This window comes from Gallus gallus, chromosome Z (assembly GCF_016699485.2).
Source record: "Gallus gallus isolate bGalGal1 chromosome Z, bGalGal1.mat.broiler.GRCg7b, whole genome shotgun sequence".
NCBI lineage: Eukaryota > Metazoa > Chordata > Aves > Galliformes > Phasianidae > Gallus > Gallus gallus.
This window is the reverse complement of record NC_052572.1, coordinates 51,314,806-51,331,274: the sequence shown is the minus strand read 5'-3', so window position 1 is coordinate 51,331,274 and position 16,469 is coordinate 51,314,806. Positions and strand designations below refer to the sequence as shown.

The 16,469-nt window shown below is 43.6% G+C and overlaps 1 protein-coding gene across 1 annotated transcript in view; it reads right to left on the bottom strand.

Moving 5' to 3' along the window:
- The window catches only part of ST8SIA4 (ST8 alpha-N-acetyl-neuraminide alpha-2,8-sialyltransferase 4), a 57,707-nt gene extending 43,347 nt beyond the window's left edge, over window positions 1-14,360 (bottom strand). The window contains exons 1-2 of the mRNA NM_204283.2: window positions 13,848-14,360; window positions 9,294-9,425 (exon numbers count right to left, since the gene is read on the bottom strand). Of these exons, the coding sequence (NP_989614.2) occupies window positions 9,294-9,425; window positions 13,848-13,960 (245 nt within the window). The 5' untranslated portion in view covers window positions 13,961-14,360. The remainder of the gene's footprint in view (window positions 1-9,293; window positions 9,426-13,847) is intronic.
- Window positions 14,361-16,469: the final 2,109 nt, after the last annotated feature.

The window sequence follows — 16,469 nt, the reverse complement described above, 5'->3', positions numbered from 1 at the left end:
GTCAGCTGCCAAAGTTAAATCACGGTAACCTATACCTGCTTGTGAGGTGGTAAATGCTGAAGCACTCTAAGTACGTAAGTAAGCATTTTAAAGACTCTTTTAAGGACTACAGTTAAGTATGGACTAATCCCTGCACTGGTAGCCTCAAGCAGTCTGCAGTACACATCTGTCCCCAGGATAAAAAGCTACAGAAGGTCAGAGCTGCAGGAGCCTCTGCTAGCTCAGGATGGCCACTGACCACAGTGTTATCCACCCGTGCCCACACCTGCTCCGCAAGTGTGAATGTTTGTGAGCAGGTGTGAATACCACACCTGAATTTAAGTTCATGCTGAAGTCCAATACGGAACAGACACTACTTGCTGAGCTGAGGTAAGTCATCCCATAGCTGTTAATATGAACACACTTTTTTCTATTTCTGCAATACTAACAAGACAAGAAGAAAAGCAGTAACTTTACACTTTCCACTGCTGTCAGCAGATAAAATAGGATTTAAAATAGGCTATTTCTTGAGTAAGAGAACACTATTTTTACGTAACCAACTTTTAGAGCAGAACTTGCTTAAGGCAGATCAAAACAGGAAAAGATAACCAGAGATGCCACTCCAGCAGTTGCAACACCTGCTGAGACATAAAGGAGAAATAATCTCAAGTAAAAAGGAATGAACTATGGGAGCACCATGACCAGACAGCTCTTGTGTCACTGCCTTAAGAGGAAAGAGCAAGTCTAAACCTTGCCATTACACAAAGCGCTTACCCTGGAATTGACTTTAAAAGCCATAGGGGAAGGGAAACAGGATAAAAATATTTTTTTGAGTGCTTCCTCTCACTTGCTACACCAGGACAAAGGGGAAAAAAGAAGAATGTTCTGAGGTGGCTTTTACAGTTGTCAGGTATAAATGAAGGAGCACTGGGGCAAAAGACAGCTTACACTCAGGGTCTCAGAATAAGGGAAAATGGTGGAGAATATTAAAATTCTGAGTACTGAAAACTTTCAGCAAGTGGTGTAAAGGGCCAGGCAAAGTACTTCTCTAACACAGAATAGAGACTCCACTTCATCCTGTAAGTTTAATGAACTTTAATCCTCACAGGTTGATGAATTCATTTTGTGAATACTCTGCAACAAATACAGAAACTGCTATGAAATCAGAAGGAAAAAAGAAAAAGAGTAAGAAAGAATGACTTGTCTGACCTAGCAGTACTGTAAATGACTAGAATTATTAATTAACTAAGAATATCCACCAGACCACTATCTTTAAAGGATGATGAATGCACTGAAAGTTACCAACAGCATCAGCCAAAGTATCCAGAGACTCATTTCATAACGCACTCTAATGTGAGATGGGGTGACCACAACTAAATCAGAAAACACAACAGAAATTACATGAAAACTAGGACTCTGACTAAAAAAAGAGGCACACATGATCACTAACAGCTTTACTTTAATTATTTAAAAAACCCATACCTGATATCTGGAATGAATGGACCTAAATGTTTGTGTAACCAAACAAGTAGCAACATTTGTGCATCAACTTGAGTATCTTGTACATTATTCCAAAACATAAAAGGAAGGCAGTGAAGTTATGCAAACAGTGCCAGGAAAAAAAAAAAAAAAAAAAAAAAAAGCAAGAAAGTGCCTTAGCTTTCATTACTTATTTGGTAACTCACAGTCAAATCTTTTTTACCTGTCCATGGTCCTACATACACTCATGGAATTTCTCCACAAGACCTCAAGTGTACCTGAATCAGATCTATACTGCCAACCACATATTAAACAGCTGAAGTTTTTTTTAGTCCTAATTTTTCATTAGAAAATTCAATTGTGTGCACAGATATTAAGTATGCATAAGAATCCCTGCGCTGGTAAGAAACGTGTAATAATGCCAGCATTAAAATATTTATTTTAATATTGAAGGAAATATGATTAAGAATGCAGATGTTCATATTATTGTTTTAAGTTCCTCTCTGCTATTGACTCATCTGTACCATAGAGACAGCAGGACTTCCCACTTTCATGTTAAGTGTTGAGATAAAAAGATATGCTAAAGGATATGATAACTTCAAACTATGAAACGCACATGGGTGTCTCTGTCTTGATTCTGGTTAATAATAAGAGCAATTTTATATCTGTCCCATGGCATAGAGCCCTGAAAAAAACAAACACAAAAAGGCTGTAACAAGGCTAAACAAATGGACTTGAAGAATAATTTTAACTAAGGGTTAATTCACATCCTGATGCACATAAAATTCAAAAGCATGCACAATTAGAGGAAAAAAACAGCATAATTTTTAGCGAACTTTTAGTAAATGTGTTAAGCAGATGGAGCTTCTGCAACCTTAAGACAGAATATGGAACAGAACTGTTACATTTGAGGTGGTCTCCAAGTTTTGTTTGGATGAATAAAACTGCAATTGAGCCCTTCGTGGGCAGGTGAGGCAGACATGGCTCAGGTTTATCTGGAGCCAAGCAACTGTTCGCAACCTGTTTATATGACTTACACAAACATGGTGTCACAACGTGTGGTTGACATGGGGCTTTTCTTCATTGACTGAAGCCAGATGCTCATAATATTTAAACACTGAGTACAACTCTTGGTTATCTGACAAGGGATATGTAACAGATAGCAGTCTTCAAATAGCTTGCCAAACAATATAAAGTGTATTATTTCAGGGGGGTGTGGTGACATTTTTCTACTTACATGCATTTTTTGGCTTTATTTTGTTCAAATTAGCCTTTGAACTACACAACTATGCTTACAATTATACAGTGGTTACTTCTTCCTCATTTTCCTCCAAACTGTGGATTATGAAAAAAAATAATCATTTTAATACTTGGCTTTTAAGATTGCAAATAAGTTTCTAAACTGTGATCAAGAACACTAATATATGATCTGTCAGTGAAAGCCAAAGTAGGCCACAACCCTGTCTGAAATACCTTTCTGAGGAAAATCCTTCCTTCTGTGCATGGCACTGCTGGAAAGGCTTGTCACCAGAGCGCCCAGGCTCTTCTGGCTGGGAACTCCAATGATTTGGAGAAGTGCCTGACTGGTATCCTCAGTACTGAGGTAACTAGCTGAGGTAAGTCACCAACTAGTACCTTAAGGAAACAGATGGATTGAGTGATTACTGAGTCCACACCCTGCCCCTCTGAAGATACATCTTTTTCAACATCACCCTGCACATGTTTGTCCAACTTAGTCCTAGCAGCCTCACCAGCGGTGTAGACTCAACAAACTCATTCATGACCTTGATTAATTAATTTCAGTGCTTTCCTATCCTTACTGGAGGATAATATTCCTAGTGCTGGTGTGGACCTTTCTCACACAACTGAAGCCTGTTTTTCCTTTTACCTTACATGTGGAGGACAGATTATCGCTTACTCTTGGCAAGAACCTTTGTTTAACTGAGGCCAGGAAGACATCCAATTTAATTTTATTATTTTTCTTTTTTAAGGTAGAGGTCATATGTTTGGAGTCATTGACATTTCTTGCTGCTCTTCTGCAGACTTTCTCCAACTGATTTACTCAGCCCTTTCAACAATTTGATTTTCCAGCGACTCCAGTCTAACTCCTGCAAGTACTGACATCGCTTCACCCTCACCCGGATGCAAGGCAGAAGGTGGCTCTAAGCTGTTGACACCCCCAAGGACTAGACAAAGCATGCTTCTTTTGCCAATTAATCGCTTCTTTCCTTGAAGAGCTTTTTTAAAAATTCTGTTTCAGTCAGACAAAAGAGAAATACAGAAATCCCACTGACCAAAACCAACTCAGGTGCAAACATCCCTGCCACCTCTGAAGGCAAACAGGAGTTGCTGCTGTATAGAAGAGCAGGCTGTGACCTTGTGTTACTGCAGAGTTCTTTCTTGTTTTGTTGTTTTTATTTCAGAACAAATACTCCTGCTCAAAAGGAGCAGTGCTCTCCAACTCTCTGCTTGCCTTCAGCACTGAAAGAGATACTTACAAACAGTGTATGTTTGATTAACTATCTTTCCTTTCCTGGACATGCTTTTTATGCTCTGTGTGCCCTGATCACATGGAGACTCCTCCTAAATTAAGATCAGTTAGTTAGTTTTTCGAACGTGCACTTCATCCAACTACGTGGAATATTTTTCACATGCTAACAAAACTGAAGGTTTTTTTGTTTTTGTTTTCCTAAAGAGCTAGTTATTACTGAAAGGCCAGTAGCTACTTTTCTACAAACATCTGGAGGGTTTTTATTGTTGTTGTTTTAAAGAAACTAACCAGAAATAATGACTTAAATTTCTAAATATTGTTTTGATCACATTGATAACTAAAGAGATAGCTAAACTGCTGTCTTAGATCTCTCTTAAACTGAAGTTAGGCTTTTCAAGGTTTAGATATTTTGGAACTCATTTGATGATTTCTTTTTTTCCATAAAACAACGTAAACAATTATTTTGATATACAACCAGCATGTGCCCAGCAACATCTCTCTCTCAATGACTCCACTTAAGTCACTGCAAACTCTTACTTGCTTTCTTCCTAATAATTTTGCAAATTCTCAGACATCTGGATTCGTTAAAACCATGCACACTACATCTAACAAGGGAGAGGTTCCCGGCAATCACCAGTTCACAGACGACCATGCTCCTCCTTGACCAGAAAGGTCACTTCAGCAGCTGAAGCATACACTAATCCAGCTGCAATAATTGAGCTACAATAATCGGGCTACAAATCTTCGGAGCTTTCCAGCAAAAGGAAGAGTGGACTTTTAAACACAGCATGACCTAACTGCTGCTTAACATATGAAGGCTAGAAATACCTCAGCTTTCAATGCATTCAAGAAAGCTGGAGTCAAAAGAAAGGAGTCAAAGGAGTTAACCGCCTCAAATCATAGAGAACACTGAATTTTCAATTGACGTTAAGGACTGAGGAGGAAAAAACCTCTACAGTTCACTGTGACTAATACTGGAAAGTCCCAGTTTGCAGGTCTCAGAATCTGGAGGAAACAGAATGGCTGGCTCTAAAAACTCCAAAAGCTCCTACAAAAGCTTCAGAGCAATTTCACTGTTCCAGTGCCAGTTCAGTGTCTATCACTTGCTGTTCAGTGGCTTATCATAGCTGTTTCATATTAACTTGAAAGATAAACAGTGATAATAATCGAAACTCTTCAGAGGGGGAAGTCACAATGGTGTTTTTTTTCTTTTTTTCCTTTTTCTTTTTCTTTCTTTTTTTTTTTTTAATTATGCTGTTAACATCTTAGAAGTTCTCACACTTTTCTGAAAGGAAATTTCCACTCTCTCACACTGTAAAGAGATAAATACAGCCTAGACACACATCATTTTTTCATTTTGTCTTCCCAAAATTCAAAACCTCTGTCTGCCCCTTCAACACAAACACATGCCCACATTTAATCAAAAATAAGTGGAAGAACAAAGTCCCATCCTGAAACCTCACACTGTAATTATATTATTTCACACAGGTTACAGAGGTGCTACCATCAGTCCTCCATCAGAGAGGTTTGTATCATCACCACACCTCTCCTGTTTGAATGCACAGCCCCTTAGGCAACCAAAATTTTCCAGTTTCTGCACCACTAAGACCTTCACATTTCTACTAAGAATAGGAAGGACTTAAAATGCACAGTTTTGCAGGTGAGCTCTCCTTACACATGGCTGAAATCATTCTGACAGGGGATTCAAAGAAGCAGTCTTCTCCCCTCAGGCAAAGGAATTACTAATTATTTTTCAAAGAAGTTGTCAGTGATCAGTAGGTAACATCAGTTGGAAAAACCACTCTCCCTCTAGAAAAACTGTGATTGGCAAAAGAGCAAATTTGCTACAGTCTCTTGTAATTAATGACATCACCATTCCCTCCTCAATCCTAGTACTTACTTTAACATTTGTTTAGCATCTCCTAAAAGGGCTTCAACCTCCCAAAACAGCTGCTACATTCCCTCATCTCTTCTGGTTGCAAGGTCAGAGCACAGAGAGAGAGCACTCTGACACCACACAGACACCACACACCCTGTGAAACCTTTATGGGTCCAGATAATTAAGCTTTCACTCACTGACTCACTAAGGCCTGACCTGGCCAAGAACCCATGGCCTTTGTGGTTGACAGAAACTGGTCACTACCCTGAGCTAATAAAGCCAACACATGACTACACAGAGAAAGCAGCACAGTATAATAACAAAGGGTAACATTCCAGCTGCCAGACAGCAACGTCCAGACATACCACTAAAGCACAGCCCTTGCACAAAGCAAAACTCACTGACAACTATTTTCCATGTTTTAAAATAGTCATTGTGGGTATCAAGCTGATGTAAGACACAAAGGTAGCTGCAGTTTGTGAGAGATTAAAAGTTTTATGAAATGTCACTACGCTAACAGTTGCACAAATTATTTCTCCACTCCTTAGAAGAGATAAGTTTTTTTACACATTATTCAAAAGGTGCTAGCTTTTTTTTTTTTAAATGTTTTTCTCATACCATTACTTGCTAGGATGACGCTCAACCACAAGAGTATCGCTGCTCACATTAACAGTTGCAGAAATAGCATGAATCATCCTCATGGTCTTCACAGTGAGCGTGTGAAGGGAGGCTCTTTGGAGGGCTGAAGAGTTAGTTTAACCATGAAAGCACTACAGGAGATTGCTAGAACCATTTGAAGTTAATCCTGATAAATTCCTAAGTGTAAAAATATTTAAGGTTAAGATGCTTCCTGCTGCTGAAATGAGGAAGAAAGGTTATGGCAACCCTCCTGCAATAATGAAAGAAGAACGCGTATTGTTCAGTCAGCATCAGGAGCAGAACACATTTCACAAGGGGGTCCTCAGGAGAAAGTACTGCAAAGTTCCCTTCCTCACTGCTGAATACCATAACTGAATACACTACACATATTAGCAAAGAAGATTTCTGGAAAGGATAAGACTAGCAGGCGGCATGGGCTCCTTTCATATACTGTGCTCAGGATACACATTTTTCCTCACTGTGCTACTTAGACAAAAAGCATTCTTCACCGTACCATTTTTAAGAAACACATGTTCACATCACACGCTTCTTCAGACCACATTAATTACTTTTAAAATGGCAGAACTTCTCCACCTCCAACAGTACAGAAAAGGTATTGATTTTGAAACTCTTTTTTTTTTTTTTTTTGCGTAGATTTAGCTGATACTCCTGTAGTTACAGACTTTAAAAAAAAAAAAAACCTCAAAGGCATTCACCATTGTTTTACCCTCTGTCTGAATGATGTATGCTGCTTCTGAAGCAGGTGAAAAATGAGCATAACTCAAGCTTCATTTTCTATTTTAACTTTAATCAAAAATCTATTGTAACATTTTTACTAGTTCATTGTTTGGCTTGAGCAGTAAAGGAGTATTGTAAAGTAAATGGTTCCGAAATAGGATAATTGATTTTTCCAAAAAACTGGATGACTAAGAAGGATAATTACCTTTTTCTACTTACAGACTCTCCGTGGCTTCTAAGTTAGTTTACTTCACAAGTAAAACAGTGTGCTGTTTTCTTCTGACTGTCAAAGCTATAATATATGATTTGAAATTTCTGCAGTATTCTTCTGAAGCTGCTTTCTATTTGTCCAACTTAAACTGTCTGTTACATGCATATGAACTTTAGATATTGCTATAGGACATCACGTATCTTTCCCAGCCTACCTTCGGAATATAACTTGTCCATTACCTCACAACCAAGACACTGTCCAAAGAGGTGATAAAAAACAGATATTCTTGGGAAAAACTCCATGCTGTGGTGGCTGACTACCAGGTGCTTGCTGGTATGAGCCTGGGAAGCAGTGGGGAGCCCAGCCAGAGGACAGGACACCACAGTGCACCACAGAGCTGAGGCACAGCTACAGGATCCAAAGTATCAAGAGCAGCATAGTTCACTCCCTACTCAATTCTTGCTACCCTTTTCATCCCTGACTCCACTCTCTGCTGTTGCAGTGGGAACACTCTTCACCTGTAACAGCAGAGGACCTCCAGAACGCGGTGACAAATACAGCACTTACTGCTTTTACTACTACTGTGTATGTATTAATCATTTTTGAGGTAACTGTGTGCTCCAGAGGCATTCAAGGCCAGGTTGGATGGGTTCCTGATGACCTGGTGGGTGGCAGCCTTGCCCAAGGCAACGGGGCTGGAACAAGATGACCTTTGAGGTCTCTTCCAACTCAAATCATTTAGTGGTTCTACAGTTCTGTGGTTCTCTACGTGTTTTAGCATTAAAAACACAGAAATGTAGTCATAAAAAAAATTCCAGAGTTCCTCATTTAGAAAAGCCATGCTTTCATAAGTTGAAAGACTGCTAGTTGAGGGGTTTTGTTAAGCTGGCCTTACATGTTTTGTTGTTGTTGTTGCTTTGTTTTTTTGTTGTTGTTGTTTGTTTGTTTTAAAAAAAGGAAAGAAGGAAGAAAAAAGAAAAAAAAAAGGAAGAAAGAGCAATCACCTTGAAAATGCAGTTTAATTAGATCAAATTCCAATTCAACATCCTAACATTCCAAAAATCAAAGCTACTCTGATAAACAACTGCAGCTAAAATTGGTCGTTTACTTTCATGTTTCTCTCCTAACCCCCACACTGCTAAGCCCTGCTCCACATTCCTCTCCTGCTGCCTGACCACCTCACTAACTGAGACAAGGAAGATATGATGGCACTACAGTACTCAGAGGCTTGCTCCTCCCTCAGGCCTCAGCATGGGTAGGCCCACTCCGTTAAGACATCAGAGCTACCATTTGCTTTAATTCTTCCACTGTGCTTCCACATTCAATATGAGCCTAAGGCTCTTTCTGGCCTCTCTGTCTCTGAAAAAAAAAAAGAAAACTGTATGAGATTGTCAGCATCACCTGCGTCTGACCTTCTGACTCAGACCAGCCTCAGGGAGGTCAGCACCTCATGTCCCAGCTCTTGACTCCTACATCTAAGTCACCTGCCTGAGCTCCCTTTGTAGTTAGGAAGAAAAATAGGTACTTTCAGGCTACATCTGTCCTATTTTCGTCCTCTTGGATGAGAGGAAATCATATCCTAAAAGCGCCAGCTTCTCTTCACCGACTTCAAGAGGGTTCTTGACAACACGCATAATGTGGATACTGTCCACAAGGTCTGACTGACATAGCCAGGTGAAAACATTTTATTCATTCTTAAAAAGGCTGACTTTACTTTTCAGCCTAATGGCATTTAGTTGCATTTAACACTGTACCTTTAGAGAGTACAGTTATAAAACATCCACCTGCAGCAGTAAATCAAATGACTTTGTTCTGGACCAGAAGACCTCTAGGTAATAGTAATATGAAATGAACTGTGTGTTACTTAAGACACTTACCTTATCTCCAGTACCAAAGTAGAATTGATTTTCCAACCTTCTACAGAATGCTGGAAGATAGCGGAGCCGCCCTTTCGGATTATTTTATCAGAGCTATTGATCATTGATCGACTCAAACTCAGCTCACCATCTCTGCAATGCAACAGAAAAAACAGTTACAGCAAGGCTAGCTCTGTTTTTAAGTACCTTACTTCACAAGCACCAGAACTATTTCCTTTTCTTCACAAAAAGAAGCAGTTATCTCCCCTTCTCTCTTATTCCACTTGCCACAGCAAATAAGCCCTTCCTGTGAGCAGTCTATGAGACATCTATATCTAATACTTTAATGTGCCATTTAAGAGCTCCAGCATGTTTTTGTTTTTAATGAAACATATTAAAAAAAAAAAGACAATAAACTCCAAATTGTGAATCTACACCAAATTTCAGAAGGTGTACAAAGCAGATTCTGCACTTCTGTGTTACAAATTTCCAGTGTTAAACTAAGAACTAAATGTTAACTTTCAATCTTTCCCTCAGCAATTGGTCACACTGCACACAGTAATTGCCTAGCAGATTCTCACTCCCTCCCACTAGTACTTTCATGAGTGGAATTTTGGAGTTTAATGGCTTTAACCACAAGAATTTCCTTTCATGGAACTTTTGCATGCATGTATCCAAACAACTTCAGTTGTCTTAAACCTCCTCATCTATCTCACACTGAAATTTTGGTAGCTATCTGAGTAAAAAAGGAAGGGTAGTAAGCTGTGGCCAACAACCACAGAGTACGTGATGAAGAATCATAAACATTATCAACTGTACTTATATTCATCAACAGGGTCACACAAATAAAACAAATGATAAAACACTGCAAGCACAGTGTAAAGCCTTAGATTTGAACTGTATTTTATCACCATATGTTTTCATTATCTTCCACACTGCTTCCCTGTAGGTGACATTCAGCTCAGTTCAGTCAAAGCTGTTAACCATAAATTTATCATACATATATACAAACTTATTTGTGTGTGTATATATATACAAATATATCAAAATCATTGGATTTAACATTTTACCATGCAGACTGTATTGAAGAAAGAGTATGTAACACAGTAACGTACAGAAATGTCTATGTAAGTTAAATAAGCATGCTCTGAAATACCACCAACAATAAAGGCACCTCTGGGCTTGCCAACAGAACTCTTGACCACCAACCATTCAACCAACAGGATGCAAGATTAAAGATGCATGGCTGAAGGTCATCTACAGGATTGCTAGCTTTTGTTTTCCTGTGGCTGTAAGTACATGAAGCAACTGGATCCTGGCCCTTAATGAGAACTACGACAGTATACAGCTGCACTAAGCATTAACATTTGGATCAAGGTTGGATTGAGCCCTGGGCAAGCTGATCTAGCTGTGCATGCACGTTCATTGCAGGGGAGCTGGACTAGATGACCTCTGAAGGTTCCTTCCAACTCTAAGGATTCTATGATTCAATGATTTTGTAAGTTATACATCAGACTAAACTTGAACTACCCTTCAGTGGGACATTAATTAAGCTAACTTAACTTGTAGCAGGCGGTCATTTGCAAAGGCTGCTACGACTGCAGAAGTCCATGTAGCCAACAAACCAACAAAGCCAAAAGCAGCCCAGCATCACTGCCAGCACTCTCCCTCCCTCCCCAATGCCAGCACACTGCAGCATCAGCATCGCACCGACTCATAGGTAAGAGTGCCACCTACCGAAAAAACTACCATTGCAAGCAACTGTGTATGCACACGATGTGCATGCAAACCATCCTTCCCACTCTAATTTCACAGGATGGGAGGATGACGCTGAACACTCTGAATTCAATAGTCAGAATGTAATTAACATTTTTTGCTACCCTTTATTGTTGTTATTTTATTCCTCAAAATTTTCCATAGTGGCTGTGGATAACCACAGATATTTTATTGCAGCAAGATCAAGTGTATACACCTAACAAAAAACTACCAAAAATGCATCTGGGAAAAGTACCTGGTCTGAAAGCACCTCACAGATGTCCCCGCTGAGTCCTATCCCAGAGGCACCTTAACAGTGGCACAGGTGACACAACTCAGGGAGAAATGATGCTGACAACACCTATGGTGCCCTTGCATTTCAAATGTCGCTGTCTTCTGCACTTGTGATTTAGACACGCAGTGAACTGCACAGATTTTCATACGGTGGAGCAGAACAGTGTTGAATTATGCTCTCAGGAGCTAAAATAAGGTCCTATGCACTAAAGTTCTAGAATGAGCACAAAGGTGTTCACTTCACGCACCCCTCCATTTACTGTTACTGGTTCATTTAATTTTTACTTAAAATAAAATGAAATAAGCTATACATAAAATTCTGTTTACTCCAGAAAAATCTCCATTGTTTAAAAAGGTGTGAAATGAATGTGGGCCTCCTTGCATCATCCAAAACCACAGTGAATGCTACCTGGTGCAATAGCAAGGTGTGGCTGATGGTATCAGCCCCGGCCCCAAGCCAGCTTCGTCTGGTGACCAACCTGACTAAGACAGTACAGCATAAAGGTCTCTTCTCCTGAACATGGTTCACTGAATATGAGTAACTGCCTTACAGCTTTAAGAGGTATATTCCATAGCAAGGCAATGATGTGCAGGAAACAGCCCTTCCGTGTAATGGATATTTCATTACTCATGTAACCTTTAAGAGGACACTGGGCACCCTTTTCTAATTACCGTCTGTGAAAACTTATCTATGAAAACACAGTGGGTGGTACAACCACATGCCTGGGAATCACACAAACAGCCACTTTTCAAATACCTAGGATCTAACTATGGTGCTACCAAGAACCCCAAACAGACCACCTCTTGCCTTAACAGTTCTGTTCCTGGCGCTTCTGGAAGTAACACGTCCCACAGAAATACAAGCTGGATCTCCTATGTGGCAGCCAGAAACAAGCCATGTAACACCAGAGAGCCCTTCCTTCAAGAGGAAGGGAGCCTCATGCCAGCAGTGGTGGCAGACGGTCACGGAGCACCCAGCTGTGGTCCTCCAGCGAAGTACGGGACCGCAGGTGAGAAGGGCCCTCATTCCATCGCCTTCCACCCTGCACAGGAGGTCCCGCTGCCACCAAAGTGAGCATCTCAGTGAGTTGGTGCTGGTGCCTTATGGCTCTGTTTTGAAGCACTGCTAAAGACATACATACCTATGACCAAACACACTTTTGTTAATGTTAGTGCATTGGTTCTCTTTAGTCCCTCTTAAGTAACGCCAAACAGAATGCACCATAACATGTAGGGGACTTTTCTGGCAAATATGGGTTTTACGTAGTGACTAATTCCTGAATCATTTAACCTACCCCTACTTTGACAAGAAGAAATGTCTGCTGAGAAACACATTACCTCTGGTCGAGGCTGACTGTCCCTCACAACTTCATTTTCACACCAACCTCTGTGCACCCCACAACCTAAACACTCTACCCTTCCATACATCTCCAAATACGTGGCTGCCACAGCACACTGCAGCAGAAGCATCACACCCAAACTGAACAACAGGGAAAGTTACAGCAAGTAGTGAAAATCCTTAATGCCACAGGAACCAAACACCACCCCAGAGGAGCAGAGAGGCTGGCACGACCAGCCCTATTCATACAATCTGGTTTTTGGGTGGTGCTGTGTGGAGCCAGGAGTTGTACTCGATGGTCTTTGCGGGTCCCTTCCAACTCAGGACATTCAGTGGTTCTGTCATCCTATGATCCTGCGAGGCACGGCACCACTGCCCCGCTGCACCGCAGATGTGCCCCAGATGTGCCCCGCACCGCTGTGCCGCGCTGCGCCCGAGCAGCAGCTGGGGGAGGACGCGCCTTCTGCCCCGATTCCCGAGGTGGCAGAGGGGTGCGCGGGAACGCATGGGGGCTGCAGCTGCCCTGGCTCCCTCCGGGCTCCTACGGGCACTTTCAGCAACTTTATTCCTTCCCCTCAAATTAAGGGTTTACGCCCAAGGAGAAGCGGTGGTGAGCGCATCTCACCGCAGCGGACGCGCACTGGGGAAGGCGAGGAGCGAGCCCCCTCCCCGCCCTCGCCGGGCTGATCGTGACCGCGGGATTCACGCATCCTTCCCCCGAACAGTGCCGGTTACCCCTGCCGGGGAAGAGGCAGCCCGGGCGGAACACCCAACCCCCGCACAGGATGGGTGCATGTTAGGAGGGAGAAGAGGAACGCCGGCATGCACGTACACAGCCAAGGTGACCAACAAAGAAAGAGAAAGCTGAGGTGCAGCACAAAGCGGGAAGGGACTTTTCGCCTCTTATTTCCACAAGCTGGCGGCGGGCAGCGGCGGCTCCCCAGCAGAGCAGTGCCAGGCGCGAAGGGAATGCCCCGAGTTACGCGCGGCGCCCGGACAAACTTCGGGGCGGGGGCGGGGGCCGGGGCCAAGCTCGGCTCTTGGCGGACCCTCCCGGCCCTCGGAAGAGCCGCGGCCGCTCGCACACCGCGGAGCTCAGGGATGCCGCAGCCGCGGAGGGGCCGGGGAGCCCCCCGGACAGCACCGCCGCCCCCGCGGGGACCCTCCCGGCGCGGCGCCGCATTTACCCGGCGAGCGGAGCCTCCTGGCGCTCCTCAGTGCGCGCGATCTCCTTAGTCTTGTAGAAGATGAGGAGGAGACTTATGGTGCACACAGTCCACCTCTTCCTGACGGAACGCATGTCTTCTGCGAAGCGCGGTCCCCCTCCCCCTTTTCCTTTGTTTGTCAGCGGTGCGCGGAAAACAACTCCACACGCGGAGCAGTGTGCCAAAAACACAGTGATGTTTCTCTTTCGGAATAATTTTAAAGAAAAAAAAAAAAGAAAGAAAGATAAAGAAAGAGAAAGAGAAAGAAAGCGGGCGGCCGCGGATGAGGGAGGCTGTTGGGCGTTTAGTTTGACTCTCCTGCCCCCTGCCCTCCCCTGCCCGGTTGGTGGGCCCGCAGCCGGCGCCTTCGCTCCCCCCGGCCCGGGGCACAACTCCGCGCCGCTCTCCTCCCGCCGCCGCCGCCCCGCTCCGCGCCGCTCCCGCTCCGCGCCGACCTCGCTCCGTTAGCGGCGGCGGCGACGGCCCGAGGGCGCCTCCCTCCCCGCGGCGGGGCGGTGGCGGGCGAAGCGCGGCCAATGGGCGCCGCGCGGGGGCGGGCACCGAGCGCGTCCGGCGGGCTGCGGGAGGGGCAGCCCCGGCTCCCTCGGACGGGCCGTGGCTGGGTGTTGCGGGGCGGCCGGGACGGGGCAGCGGTGGGGGTCCGGCCGTTGACTCGGGATGGAGACCCGTCCCCGGGGGCGGGAGGGCGGAAGCGGCTCGGAAGGTGCTGCCGGAGCCGGGCGTCTCCACTGTCCGGCGCCCATTGCATCGACGCCGACTCAGTGTTGTCATTTGCCAACTTCTGCGGGGGCGATTTACCTGAAATGCGCCAAACGGCCCTTCCTCACAAACCAGCCCCAACAAAGCAGCCAGAAACTTAAATACGTAATGCAACATGAGAAAGAAATCACGAGCTGTGCCCACTTCCTTGTGCGTTGTTTTGCCCTTCGCGATGTGGCTGGGCTGTCCTCATTCTGCGTGACAGGGATCTGCTCACACAGGTTCACATTTGCCGAGCAAAGCGTCGCTCTTCTCCCACCGAGACCCGGGAAGGTTTTGTGACAAACCGAGGGTGACTCTTCTCCTCCCAGCACAGGGGAGATACCCGTGTGCGTTATGACAGAGCCTTCCCTCGCTCTCATTAGTTTAATGGGCTGTCTCCAGAATTGTTCAGTATCAGATATTTCACATGTAAGCAAATTGGGAGTTGCGTAGGGATTTTTCATACCCAAGAGAATATTCACTCACAGGCATTGGAAGTGAAGCAAGGTTTAGAAAAATCCTTGAGGATGCCAGAGCTTCTAATAGTTGTGCTGCTCTAGAAATCAATTTTCTTTAGCGAGAAAGGTTTAATTCAGCCTCAGTGGGAAAGAATGGAAGCTTAGCAATTTCCTTCCACACAAGCCAGATCGAGCTCTGTTTTCTATGCTCTGTGCTTCTGCAGCTCCAAAAGCCTTGTCTCAGAAAGTGACCTCCAAACAGCACTACCAGCAAAAGGAGAAAAACTCATTCTGTTTGGTTTTTTTTTATGCAAACCTCAAATTTCACTTGATATAATTCATATCAGACAAGTTATTTTTTGAATAAATAAGTGAATAAATAAACAAGTAACTCAAAATAAACCCCTGTTCTGATACCACTGTACAAGCTACACCATTTGTTCAGTGGAAATTCAAGGTTCCATCAGTCCTGTCAGCCCTGCTGAGCATCTGTAATGCTCTTCCTCATACATTACCTTATTGTTGTATTGTCTTTGTAGCTATTTGGGCTCATCAGCAACAGCTATTGAAAAGCATACAGAGGATCTCGAATTCTCCTCTCCTCAGTGGTGGTTTTACTCAGCTCCACCCATAACTAATGATGGCAGCTCACATTATCACTGCCGCAGCACAGCACTATGACAGCAGCAGTTCCTGGTTTCATGCCAGGCCATGTGTACATTCAGAGTGTGCTGCCGCCTTCTTCCTCTTCCTTATCCTCATCCGCATATGCCCTTTTCTTCCCCTGAAGCTCAAGATGCAGCTCCCCAGGTGCAGGCTGATCTTCACCCCATACAAAGGCTGGCCTGCTCGCATCAAAGAGACTTAAGAACTAATGGAGATGGATGCAATGAGGAGATCTCTTGTCAGCAGAGCACTTTTTTGTCTGTGCTTGACCTGCATGCAACCAGTCTGCCTAAAACCCACTTCCATCATCTGAAGAGGCCAAGAAGGTTGGCTTCAGACTGGCTCTGTGTCCAGGGAATGCACTGAAATTTTTGATACAGGTACTCAGGGAGCTAACTAGAAAAGGTGCCCTTTTTGCTCTTGGTTGTTTGTAAATAAATATGGTCTCATGGGTGAACCCATGATCTGGATACTGTCTTGTCCACAGTGATCATGAAATGGTTGAGTTTAAAATCAAGCACAATTACAGCTGAAACAAAGTTTGTTTGTTTGTTTGTTCAAGTATATTAGTAGTAAGAGGAGATCTAAACCAAATATTGATCCTTTATTTGATGATGATGGTCACTCAAAAAAATAGATGAAACGTAAAGCAGGCATTTAAGGCCTTCCCCATCTCTGTCTTTAACACTGTTGACAGGCCTGGGACCTGTGGGGCCTG